Source organism: Aplysia californica, unplaced genomic scaffold (assembly GCF_000002075.1).
Source record: "Aplysia californica isolate F4 #8 unplaced genomic scaffold, AplCal3.0 scaffold00127, whole genome shotgun sequence".
Lineage (NCBI taxonomy): Eukaryota > Metazoa > Mollusca > Gastropoda > Aplysiida > Aplysiidae > Aplysia > Aplysia californica.
The window spans coordinates 361,738-376,530 of NW_004797397.1; the positions used below are offsets into that span (position 1 = coordinate 361,738).

Sequence of the window (14,793 nt, forward strand, 5' to 3'; positions counted from 1 at the left end):
CACACAACTAATCTAGCCTTATGTGGCGGGTAGTTGTTGTTGTTGTTGTTGTTAGCGATCCAGTAGCATCTGAGCGTTAACTCTTCTGCATGATGCCATTCGGTAATAGTTGCATGTTTGTTGTAATTGTTGTCTTGAGGAGTAGAGGCAATTAGATGTGTGAGGTAGCTTGGGAAGAAAACTGGCGGATAGTCAAAGCCATAATCATGACAATATCTGCTGATTATAAGTCGATAAAAAGTTGAGGAAAAAAAAAGTGATACACGAACTGCAGCCAGGAGCTATTTGGAGTAAGCCACTCATGCCATTTTTAGGTAGACTCAACCAGTCTGATTATTAACTAATAATCAATGCTCTTGACTGCTTATGACAAAGACCAAAAAGGAGAAGAGAGGGTATTTATGTGTGAATGAAACACCCTATTTATTTTTGCTCCTGGTTCAGTGATGATTTAATTCATGGATGCCCTAATTTAAATTTATACGCTGTTTGACTACGTTGATGTCCCGAAGTCCCAAATTATGGAAGGGAAGCAGTGATTATTTGATTATGCAGACTTTTCACCCCTGCCTGTATGCACACTCACATCTTTGTACTTTGAGGTTACGAGTCAACGAAGGCTATTCTGTATCAGTGACTTTGTGTGAGTGTAGAAAAGCAGAAAATTTTGGGAAAATGGAATAGTGATCGGATTTTTAGATGTCTTTTGTTTTATTTTAGTAGAAGTTTTACGGCGCTCGCAACTGCATAAGGTCATATGAGCGCCAGAAGATTAGAGGTGTTACAAGAGAGTAACAAACATAAAAAAGAAGAAGGGGAGATAAGGACGATAGATGTTTGATAGGAAAGAAGGAGCAAACCACACCAGAGCACCCGCCAACCACCCACCCAGATGTCTTTGATAAATGATTTTTGTTTTTATTGTTTTGAAGTTTAATTTTTCCACAACGACCTCACTCATTCCTTTTTTGCAGGTGCTCAGCTTTGATGCATACTACCAAGAAGCTGTCCATGAGAAGAGAGAGGAACAGTACAGGGTCAGGAACTGCAAGATTTACTTCTACCTCGAGGATGACTCAATTCAAGTTCTAGAGCCAAGACTGAAAAATGCAGGAGTTCCCCAAGGTAACAACTGAATACATGAATCCTAAGTGGAAACACAGCAAGGGTTTTATTATAATTTTACGAACTTCCATATATTTTTTTCAAAGGAAGCCTAAACATAAGGAAAAATTAATTACACTTCTTAGACTTCTGTGTTGAAATTTACGAGGGGGATTTAGACCATAGCTCTTAAGATCAAAATTGGGTATGTACTATATTTTCTCCTACATCTTACTGTAACTGTAACAATTTAAGCACAATGAGAATTTTGAAAGTAAAATGGGGATACTATATATTTAAATTTCCCTACAATTATGTACCGATGTATTTGCACAAAATTCTTCTACCTTGTAAAATACAGTCATCTCTCCTTGTATGTGATATGCACAGGCTGACCAAAAATGTTCCGGTATTTATTTACTACCTCATTTTCAAATCACCTCGTTCTTTGCCTCTCTCTCTCTCTCTCTCTCTCTCTCTAGGCACGTTGATTCGCCGCCACAGGATTCCTCGACCACCTCCTAATGAAGATGAGTTCTACACAGCAGAAGACTTCAACATTGGCTCTGAGATTAACCTGTACTCAAAAGTATTCAAGATCACGGAGTGTGATCAGTTTACACAAAATTTCATGAGGAAAATGGGTACAAATGTCCAGAGGCCAAACGTGCCGCCTAATGACCCCTACATGAACTACAGAAAAGCTGTAAGTTTTTTTTGCAGTTTTCTATGAAGTTGATATTGTTAAGAATACATTTCTGCTTCATCTTGTATTTCATTGACTTGATTAAGGTGCTTTATTTGTGAGAAGTACTCAAAATCTCAAGAGAAGAGTTTTGTTAAACTTTTTAGTCAGTCATGATTTAAAACTCTGTCCTTGCCACACATGATTGAAAGTCATTATGGCTCTACTAAAAAAAAAAAAAGAATTGATGTGACCGAAAAAAAAATGTGAATGAATCAATGATTGGATGAATGAATTTTTTTGAGCAAAGATTCACCCACTCTACAAGCTCTTTCCTTTTTTCAGATGGACGAGTCGATGCAGCCGTTGCGGCCGTACGAGAAGTACGACACCCTGAAGCAGTTCCTGGACCACGACCGGCACGTGCTGAGATTCTTCTGCTACTGGGATGACACGGACAACATGTTTGGCGACAAGCGCGAGATGGTCCTCCACTACTACCTGGCCGATGACACCATCGAGATCAGAGAGGTGAGAGAACTTTGCTCTGTAGACACAAACGTGTCATGAGGTGGTCGATGAAGACTTCCTCAAAGCTCAACTCTTCATCAAAGCTTGGCTTATGGTGTACTCTAGTTTTTGTTGAGTGTATGCATGAGTGCACATAATCTTTGTAACACTGCTGCCATAGTAAACAATGGAGACAAATTTCTTCCCGTGAGATGAATGAAGATTAGAATTGTTTTTATCATTCTATCATTCCACATCTCATGGCTATTGTAAAAGGGTTGCTGTGGTGAAGACTCACAGCTCAACCAATCATAATCCAAAACTTCTTTCCCTCTCAGGTGATTCCCCCTAATGCTGGCCGAGATGCTGTTCCCGTCTTCCTGCGCCGTGGCAAACTGCCCAAGGACCCCGGCAGCCTCCAACAACCAGGGGTGGTCACTGACCGGACAGTGCTCAATGTCTTTGGTCCCACAGGGGCCGGTGGACGCTACATTCTGGACAGTCTCAAGGTTTGTGCGGGGGGGATTGGTGGTGTGTAGGGGTGTTTTGTTGGAGGTGTTTTATTGATGGTGTTCTGTTGGTGGTGTGTAGGGGATTGGTGTTGTTCTGTTGGTGGTGTGTAGGGGATTGGTGTTGTTCTGTTGGTGGTGTGTAGGGGATTGGTGTTGTTCTGTTGGTGGTGTGTAAGGGATTGGTGTTGTTCTGTTGGTGGTGTGTAAGGGATTGGTGTTGTTCTGTTGGTGGTGTTGATTTGGTGGTGTGTAGGGGTGTTCTGTTGGTGGTGTCGCTTTTGTGGTGTGCAGGGGTTTTCTGTTAGAGGTGTTTTATTGTTGGTGTTGTGTTGGTGGTATGTAGGGGATTGGTGTTGTTCTGTTGGTGGTATGCTACTGATGCTATTGTTGGTGGTCTGTTGTTGGTGTGCAGGAGTTTTCTGTTGTTGTTCTTGTACAAAGCAGGAATGCCAAATGTCCGGTTTTTCCGTTTTTTTCCTGTTTTTTTTTTTTACTTCCAAAGGAAAGGTTAGAGGTAAGAGAGAATATGTTTTTGTTTGCTCATTTAAAAGCTTTACAAGGTTCGTTTTAGGTGAGATGTGATGCTCCGTTCATTTTCAGGGTTTTTTTCAAAAATCATTTGGCATCCCTGACAAAGCTTTCTATTCTGTTGTTGTTGTTGTACAAAGTTTTCTATTTTGTTGTTGTTGTTGTTGTTGTTGTACAAAGGTTTTCTATTCTGTTGTTGTTGTTGTTGTTGCGCAAAGGTTTTCTATTCTGTTGTTGTTGTTGTTGTTGCGCTAAGGTTTTCTATTCTGTTGCTGTTATTGTACAAATGTTTTCTAAGGGAGATATCATGCACAGCTTTTCTTTTGGTGGTGTCGTGTTGGGGTTTCGAATGGTGGTGAAAGGATTTTCTGTTGATGATGTGTGTGGGACAATTCAGATAATCTTTTTCGTATACAGAATTTTACACTAGCATTCAACACAGTTGTTTGAGTAAATGTCCACTCATCCGAGCATTCTTTGACCTTCGCCCTCAGACCGGGGCCATCAACGGTGAATGTTACACGGACAAGGACCTGACGCCGGGCGCGGTCATCAGTGTCTGGGGCCGGAGGTTCATCATCTGTGACTGCGACGACTTCACTCGGGAATACTTCAAGACCAAATACGGAGTTGGTGAGTGCCTGGTACTGTTTGGTTTTGTTTTTACACACTAGATAGTTACTGTTTTGTTTGTTTTTTATTGTTTTTACACTCTAGATAGTTACTGTATTGTTTGTTTTTCTCCAGGGTTTTTTTCTGTAACATCATCAGTATTTGATTGATGTGTACAGTTTCATAGCTTTTCAACCTGCTTCTAAAATCTTGAGCTGCGGGTGGTTTGAAAGTGCCTCTTGTTGGTCCTGCTTCTTTACTTTCCCTGTTGTTTCTGTCCGTCTGTCTTACTTATTCCCAGCACTAAATGACCATTTTTGTGTTAATGGGCTTCTCTTTACTCAAACAAACAAAGCAAAAAAACCCGACAAAAACAAATCTGAGCTGTTCATTATTTCATTTGTTTATCGTATCAGCTCTTTTAAGAACAAAGAATGAGCAAGTTTTTCCCTCAAATAGATGATCAGACAGCTCTGGTGATGTCTATTGGCTTGTGGGGGTTTCCTCAGAGATGCCATGCGTTAAATAGCTTGCCTTTTTATAATGGCTTGATGAATGTTGTTTTTTACTACTAAATTTTGATCTTGAATTTTTTACTTCAATAATTCTGATTTTGCAAAGTAAAACCAAGCTGTGCTGTTAACTAACTCGCAAAACAATCACCTTGAGTACTGCAAGCTCATATGACCTTATGCAGTTGCGAGCATCATAAAACTCTTACCTGAAGCTGAAACTGAAACCGTACCTGACGTGCCACTTGGGGTTCAGAGGGTGCAGCTGAAAGGCCTTATTTCTTTCCTATTTATCAATTATCTTTACAAGTCAAGTTGTAACTTTTGCATACAGTCACTTTTAAGCACAAGGGGACTATCCCAAAAAATGCTCTTTTGAGAAAAGCGAAGGTAAAGTTTTTGCCCCTTGTTCGGTTTCTTTGAAAGACAGTGAGAGTTTTCTCTACAACCAAACAAATATACACACAAATGAAACCAAACTTTTTCCTATAGGTAGGGCAATGCCCACTTTTGGTGTAGGTCAAGATTTCTGGAAACCCTTGAAATCTGGGTTAGCCCGATTGTCCTTAAATGCGTCCATATGATATAGAGGTAGTGCAGACACTTCAACTCTTAATGTGGAAGATTCTGAATTAGAACCTTGTTACCCTGGGGTCGTGTAATGTGTTATGTTGTGGAATTATGTGAAAAAGACAACAGTGGGAGGTTGGCGGGTGCTCTGGTGTGGTTTGCTTCTTCTTTCCTGTCAAACATCTATCGTCCTTATCTCCCCTTCTTTTTTATGTTTGTTACTCTCTTGTAATACCTCTAATCTTCTGGCGCTCGTATGACCTTATGCTGTTGCGAGCGCTGTAAAACCTCTACTAGAACTAAACTAAAAAAAAGACGACTTGAAAGTCTAATGCTTGACAATCTTTGATGGTACCTCGTGTCCTTTCAGACGAGATGCCTACCGTGAGCAACAAGCAAGACGAAGTGGCGCAGCAGAACCGACAGATGCCTCCGTACAACGGCTTTGGCAGCGAGGAAGACTCTCTGTGCTCCTGCAAGGGGCTCCTGCCCAAGCCGCCCAAGCGGGACTTCATCAAGTTCATGGAGCGCGACCGCCGCGGCCTTGACAGCAACGTTCTCCGCTTCCTGGCGCGCATGGACACCAAGAAGCCCATCGACATGGACAGGCGCTTCATCATCTCCTACTTCCTGTCTGACGATACCATCCTGGTCTTTGAGCCGCCAGTCAGGAATTCAGGTTGGTTTTGTGAAAATAGCTGAAAAGATTTGATTCTTAACCCTTTCAGTAAGCAAGGGACTCCACTCTTTTACACACCCAAGCACTAAGGTGTTACCTTAAAAGGGCTATAATTCAGTCAAATATTGATTGATTTGTTTGAGTGAGCGCTTAAACTAGTCTTCATGGGACAGAAAATCACAGTATGAGTGAAAATAGGTTGTAAATGGAGGACAGGACGAGGTGTAGATCTTGGGGTTGACGAAGTCGGTATTCTCTTACTTGTTTTTCCTTGGGTATCCTGCCATAACTCTTTGCTCAGATGACAGCATTGGAAGGTGCTCAAGATAACCCAACCCCTCTTTCTGTAATCCCCTCAGTCGGAGCCGATGGTTGGAGGGAGTCATTGGGAGGTCCTACTTGTTTGCCTACTGTCTGTCTGTCTGTCTGTCTGTCTGTCTGTCTGTCTGTCTGTCTGTCTGTCTGTCTCTTTAAGTTGTGCATTGTAATGTTGATGTGCTTCCTTTTAACTGAAAGTCAAATTCAGCTCATTTTAGAACAGAATGTTAGAAAACTAATTTTCAGCTAGAAGCGTGACTATTTGGTGGAATAGTTCACAGGAATCCTCAAATGCACAAGTTTGCTTTCTATTCTCTTATATCATGTCTCTTTTTGTGCCTCTCTTTCTTTTACACTTTCTTACAATCTCTCCTTTGTACCTTTCCTTCTTGTTTGCACTTTTAATATATTGTCTTTTCATTTTTTTCTTTCATTCTTTGTTTTTTTCCTTTGTAGAGAAGGTGCGGGTGGTTAGAGGCACTGCTGGTAGATCCTACTTCTTTACACTCCCACTTTTGCTTCTGTCTGTCTGTCTTACTTTTTCGTAGCACTAAATGACCATTCTTGTGTCGATGTGCCTCTCTTTTCTCAAACAAACAAACAAACAAAGAAAAGTAAGGGGGCATAATGCTCGCCGTTCACATAAACCAGTTTCAATTGTCGCTCATATGACCTTATGCAGTTGCGAGCGCCGTAAAACCTCTACTAAAAAAAAATAAACCAGTTTCTTTCTATCCAAGCACTGAGCTCATCATGTCAACAAAACAAAATCTTTCACAGGCATTATCGGGGGCAAATTCTTGGAGCGTAGCCGCGTGAAAATCCCCAACCAAGAGCGCTACAGCACGGAGCTGTCTGAGTACTACTCGGCCCAGGACCTTTTCGTGGGCGCTCGCGTCTGCTTCAACAACTTTGCCTTCATCCTCATCGACGCGGACGAGTACGCCTTCCAGTTCATGGAGGACAACTCTCAGGCCGTGAGTGATTGATTCCGGATTGTGTTTGCTTGTGCCTGTGTGTGTGCACGTGAGTTTTTGTGTGTTCGCAGAGAGAGAGAGAGACAGAGAGAGAGAGAGAAAGACAGAGAGAGAGAGAGAGAGAGACAGAGAGAGAGAGAGACAGAGAGAGAGAGAGAGAGAGAGAGAGGGAGAGAGAGAGAGAGAGAGAGAGAGAGAGAGAGAGAGAGAGAGAGAGAGAGAGAGAGAGAAGAAGCTGGAAGGTCTGCTTTTGACTAGTAGTTGTGTAATCCTTTTGTAATGTCTCATTTATTTTCTTATGTATCTGTCATTTCTGTCAGTTTTTGTCTTCTTTTCTGCCCAGTGGGTGTTTGGTGGGTGCTCTGGTGTGGTTTGCTTCTTCTTTCCTATCAAACATTTATTGTCCTTATCTCTCCTCCTTTTTTGTGTTCGCTTCTTTTTTGTAACACTTCTAATCTTAGGCACTTCTATGACCTAATTGTGTTGCAAATGCCCTAAAAAGCTTACTGAAACTAAACTTTCTACCCATTGTAAAATAAGATAAGATAAAACACATGTAAACGATCAACTTCTTCTTTCCTATCAAACATCTATTGTCTTTATCTCCCCTCCTTCTTTTTTGTGTTTGTTACTTTCTTGTAACACCTCTAATCTTCGGCACTTATATGACTTTATTGTATTGCAAATGCTGTAAAATACTTACTAATACTAAACGATCAACGTTGCCTCATCATACTTTTCTCGAAATGTAACGCAACAAAACATTGCGTCTTTTTGCGGCAGTTTGTGAGGTCAAACATCAACAGCGTGGTCCAGCGACTAGCGGCCAAGCTGGGCTCCAACAAGGAGGACGTGCGGGCGTTCTTCGCCAAGACGGACCCCTCGGGCTCGGGCTACATCCCCTACGAGAAGTTCCGGGAAATGGTCCTCAACGTGGAGCCTACCATGTCAGACCAGGAGGTAGGTCAGCCTTCCGAGGCTCAGTACAGGAAGTGCTGTACATTGTAGTTCATTGTAGAACAGAACATTGAAAGACTAATTTTCAGGTAGAAGCGTGACTCTAGGTGGAGCAGTTCACAGGAATCCTCAAATGTTTGCTTTATATTTTCTTTTATTGTGTCTCTTTTTGTGCGTCTCTTTCTTTTATACTTTCTTACTCTTACCATCTCTCTTTTGTACCTGGCGGCTAAGATTAACTCTTTATCTCCGTGGAGGGTAAACCCCACTACGCCGGGGCCCCCGTTTTGGCAATAAATCTAGAAATGACAAAAAAGTCACTAAATGGGTCATTAAATGAAAACAAGTCAACCTATTTTGATAGTTCTTCAACTAATGAATGAACTCCCGATAAAAGAGACCTGTTTTCGGCAATAGCAGAAAAGTACTTTGATTGATTTAAGAACAATTCATTATGATACATTTATTAAGCAAGCAATAAGACTGAGAAAAAATTTTTAATTTTAAATACATGCTCATGGTGTACTATATTATTTTGAATCCTAAAAAGTCCCGAAGCATTCTTTCTTTCCCCCTCCCCGCCCTCGTCCCTTTTTTACTGCCTATGTCACTACATGTGTCTGGAATGTTACAGATCATGACCCTGGCGAGACAATACAGCGACCGTCGTAACGACGTTGTCCTGGACTCGGGCAAACTGATCGCTATCATGCAAGAGGAGCTGAGGAAGAGGAACTTTGAGGGCTTCGGCACGCTAGTGTCAGCGTTCAGACATCTGGACAAAGCATGGTGAGGAGAGGAGCCCGCGATGTTGGTTTCTTTTGCTGTAGTTCTTCTCTCTCTCTCTCTCTCTCTTTTTTTTATGTTAGTGTTTTATAGCTCTCTTAACACATAAAATGAATACTGGAACGATCGGCAGATGGACTCTGAGGTAGATATTGGAGCGGGGAGCGGAGCACGTATGGCAATGCCCAGAGTGCTATGATGTTGTTCCCAGGATTAAGGGATCAAGTAATCAAGCACTCACAACTGCAAAAGGTGATGTGAGCACAATTTGTTCTCTCCTGTCTGTGGGAACATGTCCTCTGGTTCTGTTCTGCTCTCTGTAGCCTGTGAGCACTGAGGCCCCATTAGTCTTTTATGAGTTAAATGTATAACTATGCAACCTTTTACCCACAGAGTTATGTATATATATATATATATATTACTATGCAGTCTTTTGGCCATAAAGTTATGCATGTAACTATGTAATTTTTTTGACCACACAGCAACTCATTGAACTGTAGTGCAATCTGTTGTCCACAGAGTTATATTTGTTTAACTATAAAATCTTTTCCCCTCTGAGTCTCAGTTATATAAGATAAGATAAGATAAGATAAGATAATACTTTATTATCCCAGAGGGAAATTTTTTTGGGCTGTACAGGACCGTAAAAACATGTACAGGTATACATAAAAAATTTAAATTATATATTACTCTCATTCAACTTTAATATGGAAAGAGATGCAAAGCTGACAAAATGTACATTTACATCAAATACATCATTCAACCACATGCAGGAATTTAAATACTAGACCTTTGGAGTTATATATAGGTACATACTTAAAGAGCAACGCACATCTGTGCTCATTCTGACAAAAGCCTTATTCTAGATGGTAAAAAACTTCTTTTATATCTTTCTTTCTTTGTTTTTGGATGTACATATCAGCGTGATCTTATACGTATAACTATGTAATGTTCTGTCCACAGCTGTGGCTTCCTGGACAGAGAAACCATCAGGAAGGAGTTTGGGGCACAGCACGTGCCATTGCCTGACGACATGCTCCGGGCTGCCCTGTCTGTGTGAGTGTCACTTTGTCTCAAACAGTTGCTGGACTTTGTTGCTTTTTTAAACCCTGTCAAACCTTACGCCCTGAACCTAACTTCCCTTTTTTTAAAATCCTGTCAAAACTTACGCCCTGAACCTAACTTCCCTTTTTTTAAAACCATGTCAAATCTTACGCCCCGAACCTAACTTCCCTTTTTTTTAAACCCTGTCAAACCTTACGCCCTGAACCTAACTTCCCTTTTTTTTAAAATCCTGTCAAACCTTACGCCCTGAACCTAACTTCCCTTTTTTTAAAACTCTGTCAAACCTTACGCCCTGAACCTAACTTCCCTTTTTTTAAAACCCTGTCAAATCTTACGCCCCGAACCTAACTTCCCTTTTTTTAAAACCCTGTCAAATCTTACGCCCTGAACCTAACTTCCCTCAATACCTGGCCTTCTGAGCAAAAGTGTGCAGAAAGTGGTTAAAACAGGAAAACGAGTTATCAGAAACACATGAAACTTGGTAGAAATACAGATCTATAATAGACCTACTTTTGAGCTAATGCCAATACTCGGATAGATTTTCAAGTACCATTCGTGTGGTAAACAGCTTAAAAATATGACGCGACCTCCCAATTACTGGTGTACCGGGAATCTGGCATAGTTGAAGTTTGGAGTATTCTCGGTATACCGGGAGTACGGTCTGACATGGTTAATGTAGGTGTTTTTATGGGCCCATCAACACGATTTAGAATATTCTGGAGACAGACTTCTGACCCTGCCTTTCAGGGCCAACGCGGGGTGAGAAAGGTACAACATCTCAGTCGAAAGAGAAAAATTTCTCCCTTATCTCAGGAATCGAACTGGTCTCCTGTGTGTGGCAGTAAAATGCCTAACTGCTACACCAGAGGTGCTGGTTATTTTGCTACTATTGTATGTTGGAGATTGAGTAATATTTCTCTTATTCAATGCTTCTGGTACTAAATCTTTGGGGAAAATACTGATAGGGGGGGTGGCGGGGTGTTCATGGAATATCCTGTGCACTCATTAGGATTCAGCATTTAACTTTTAAGTATTCTTGGAGTAATGAAAAAAAATAGACATTTTCTGTGATTGGAACCTAGATATACAGTTCTGTTTGCTGACCTAGTTTGTCTCCAACTGTCTTTAACTCTTTGTACCCCATCAGATGCTGGGCGCGTCCACTACAACTGACAATTGTTTCGTTTTGTTAGTGCTAGATTTTGCTTGTTTTTTGGAACTATTCCCAAACCAAGTTTTTTTAGTAATCACTAAGCCTTTGATTCCGCTCTTTAGAAGTTAGAGGCAAGCTTTTGGGGTTATAATGAGACATAGTTCACCAGGTTTAGGTGACTGTAGAAAAAACTCCAGGAAATGGTAGAAAAAACTCAGGGCTTAAAGAGTTAAGTGATCACATTCTGACAAAAAATTAAACCCCAATATTTTTTAAAAACTTTTTTTTCTCCCAGCGCTCCAACGGCAGAGAGCAACAACGAGGCGGTGAAATACGAAGATTTTGTCCGCTCCCTGAACTGGCGCGACTTCCCCGTGCCTCCCGTGCAGTACCAGCCAACAGGTGGCGCCGACGACTGGTGCGGCAACAAGCCGAGTAACCAGATCAACAACGTCCACTACGAGCCGTTGTTACAGCAGATCTTCGGGGATGTGTCCAGCGAGCCCCCTGTGGCCCCCTAGACACGGACTGACCGGGGGGAAAACTTGCAGGAAATACAAAGGAGTCTTTTTATAGATCTTTAATTCACAGAAAATAAAACCCTCTCTTTTTTAAATTCTTCCTCGTTCTCTTTTTTTAGTGAAGCCACAGCCTCAGTCTCAGTTTATTTGACAAAAAAAAATAGATTCCTTGCTGTTGATTGTTTGAACACAATATTGTGGAAAACAATGAGACACTTTGATCTGTGTAAGTTCACTCTAGACTGACTCCTTTGTGTTTATTGTATTATTTTTGTCTCCTAAAGTGCTGGAGTTTTCTGTTTTGTCTAGCTCAGAAAGGGTTTTTTATCCTCCAAAACTTGTGGATAGAGTCATGCAGAAAAAGTTCTGATTCTGTTCACCAAATTCTGAAGGTGTATATGCTCACTGCTCTAGGTTTTATTATAATGAATACGTAACTTTCACCAATTTTGTAACGGAAACTTTGGTATTTTCATTTTTGAAACATTGGTACCTGCTTTCACAAACATTCAAGTTATGTGTAAACAAGATGAGTGTATGTTCGAGTGTAAGTAAATAAACAGTTGTCAGATCTTGTAGCTCTTTCAAGTTTTCAAGAAAATGAAAAATGATGCGCAGAATTGCACCTTCAGAACGGTGATCGCAAGTTGTTTCAAACTTGTTACTCATCCTCTCTTTTCTCTTGTGATAACTCAACGTCACCCGACCTCTTTCTCACCTCTTTGCCATTTGCCTCTTTCACCCTCTGCCTTGCCATTGACCCTCAACGTCACCTAGCAAGCTGTTTCATTTTGTGTATTCATCTTCTTTTTCCCCCCATCACTTTCTGCCCAACCTGCATAGAGGAGATACATGTAAGGCACTCACACCTCACAGCTGTTTCTGTGTGTGTTGTTGGTTTTAAAAAAGTTTAGGCATGGAATGAATTAATGAATGTAATCCTCCTGCTACTTTTTATCGTGAGATTAGACTGTTTTCTTGTGAGAGAAAGGCAAAGTGATTGAATATGCAGGAAGCAGCCACCTTTGACAGCAGAGGTTTTTTGGGTTGTTGTTGTTGTTTTTTTCCAGCTATTTTTATTTGAATTGAAAGTTGCAAACATTCGTCAAGCAATAAATCATGATCACCGGAAAGTGATGTCTTTGTGAATGAAAAATTCCTTAGTAATAAAATGAAATAAGGAACCACCCCTCATATAGTGTCTGCTAAATTGCTTTTGAAATATATGGATTGTTTTTCTTTTCTTTTTTTTTTTGTGGAAGCTTTACCTGAACTTTGTTAATAATGCCTATGCACCTCTCTATGCTGAAAACGAATACATCCATCTTTGTTGGGTTGGGCTTTTCACCGTTGTACATTATTTATACAGTTTTTTTAAAAATGCATCGTAAGTATTATAAGATTTAGTTGACCATATTCCCTGTGATATGAAATGTTTGTTCGGAAAAGCTACCATTATATCCATTGACTGCATGTGTGTTGAATTTTTTCCCTTCATTTTATAGATATATACTTTTTACAGGAATGAAAGAGTGTTGTATACTTGTGACTGAAAGCTTGGACCCCCATCGAACAGGGATGAAATAAATCTACATCAGTCTTTGTACATCTCACGACTTTTTTGTCCTTTCTTATTGTTTATTTGTTTTGTTTTGTTGTCTTGTTTGGTTTCATTTTTCTTTTCTTTCATGTCTTTTTTCATTATTAAGAGAAAATAATTCCTGTTTTATGTCAGAATAAAAATTTTGAACAGGACATTGTTGCAAAGAAATGTGGAGGAAGGAAGAAAGCGTGTTTTGTTTCTGTGCAATGGTTTAATCTGTGTGGATATAATCATATAATGTTTCTCTTTTTTATTGTCCAGAAACGTTATAAATAAAGAAATATAATTTTAAAAAGAAAATGGACTCTTTTCTTGAGAGGAATACTTTGCGCTAAACTTTTTTTTAAAATCGAAAAAAAAAGTCCCCAGATTTTATCCTCCCAACTTATCTCTAGCTTAAGTTGCCACTTCACTTACTCTGTTCTGAGCTTGTTTGTTCACTTCATTTGTTCTGTTTGTTTGTTTGTTATTTATATTATAATTATTATTAATGATAGTGGGTGGTTGGCATGTGCTCTGGTGTGGTTAACTTCTTCTTTCCTATCAAACATCTATCGTCCTCATCTTTCCTTCTTCTTTTTTGTGTATGTTACTCTCTTATAACATATCTATCTATTCTTCGGCACTTATATTATGACCTTATTGTGTTGCAAGTGCCGTAAAACTCTTACTAAAACTAAAAACTTAATGGCAAAAGGTTTTTCGTTAGGCAATCTGTACCTGGCCAAATGTGGTGAAAAAACTAAACTAAAATGTGAGGCAGCACGGTGGAATCAGGCTCTCATCAATTTTTGGGCACATAGAGTTATTGGTATCATCTTAAAGCTTGTTCATTTGTCTTTATTTGGAAGAAAATATATCCGTTTATCTTAAATACAAGTTGAGATATTTGAGAATGAAGGAGGTTGGGGTCACCTGTTTTCAGAGGTAAAATTAGTGAGAAATTGGCCGCCAAAGATTCGTTATTTCCTAAGCTTAAGAGTTCGTGGTAACTGAAAATTTACATCTTTTGTGTCTTTAATCAACGTTTTTCAGGAAAATCCACACAGAAATGAGTTTTTAATGGGCATGAAAGGTGTTGAGCCAAAAAACAAAAATTCGATAAAAATCCACTAACTTGCGGAAAAATGCAAGTTTCTTCACTTTGATTATTTTGACGAGAGCATGATTCCACCACGCTGCCTCACAAATGTGATTGTTATTGTGGCTACTTACCGTGGGTGGTGGTTGGAAGGTGTCACAAGTAGGTCCTACTTCTTTTCTTTCCCTCAGTTGCCTTTGTCTGGTTTACTCTTTCCCTTTACACAATATGACTCTTACTATAGTGCGGTCAAAAATTCGTTCCGCAACTTATCCTCAAATATCTTTTTAACGGGTGAAGCAATGTCATCCGTACTGAACACTGGTATATAATGACAAAGTTGCCTGAAGGAAAAAAAAGAGAAAACGTAATTTTATTCGTTGCAGTGAACAAAACCAATCTACAAAGACACGATAACAAGCTCATCGACTATGATAATGATGATAAATATTCAAAATTTGGATAATGATGATAAATATTCAAAATTTGGATAATGATGATAAATAATCAAAGTTTTGATAATGATGATAAATATTCAAAATTTGGATAATGATGATAAATAATCAAAGTTTTGATAATGATGATAAATATTCAAAATTTGGATAATGATGATAAATAAT

General features: G+C 39.7%; 1 protein-coding gene across 1 annotated transcript in view; it reads left to right on the forward strand.

Moving 5' to 3' along the window:
* Positions 1-13,379, forward strand: part of LOC101852090 (EF-hand domain-containing family member C2) — a 16,021-nt gene extending 2,642 nt beyond the window's left edge. Inside the window, exons 3-13 of the mRNA XM_005096354.3 lie at positions 975-1,125; positions 1,587-1,810; positions 2,135-2,320; positions 2,638-2,808; positions 3,834-3,972; positions 5,404-5,712; positions 6,811-7,007; positions 7,791-7,967; positions 8,599-8,753; positions 9,714-9,806; positions 11,264-13,379. Coding sequence (XP_005096411.1) covers positions 975-1,125; positions 1,587-1,810; positions 2,135-2,320; positions 2,638-2,808; positions 3,834-3,972; positions 5,404-5,712; positions 6,811-7,007; positions 7,791-7,967; positions 8,599-8,753; positions 9,714-9,806; positions 11,264-11,489 — 2,028 coding nt within the window. The 3' untranslated portion in view covers positions 11,490-13,379. The remainder of the gene's footprint in view (positions 1-974; positions 1,126-1,586; positions 1,811-2,134; positions 2,321-2,637; positions 2,809-3,833; positions 3,973-5,403; positions 5,713-6,810; positions 7,008-7,790; positions 7,968-8,598; positions 8,754-9,713; positions 9,807-11,263) is intronic.
* The last annotated feature ends 1,414 nt before the right edge of the window (positions 13,380-14,793 follow it).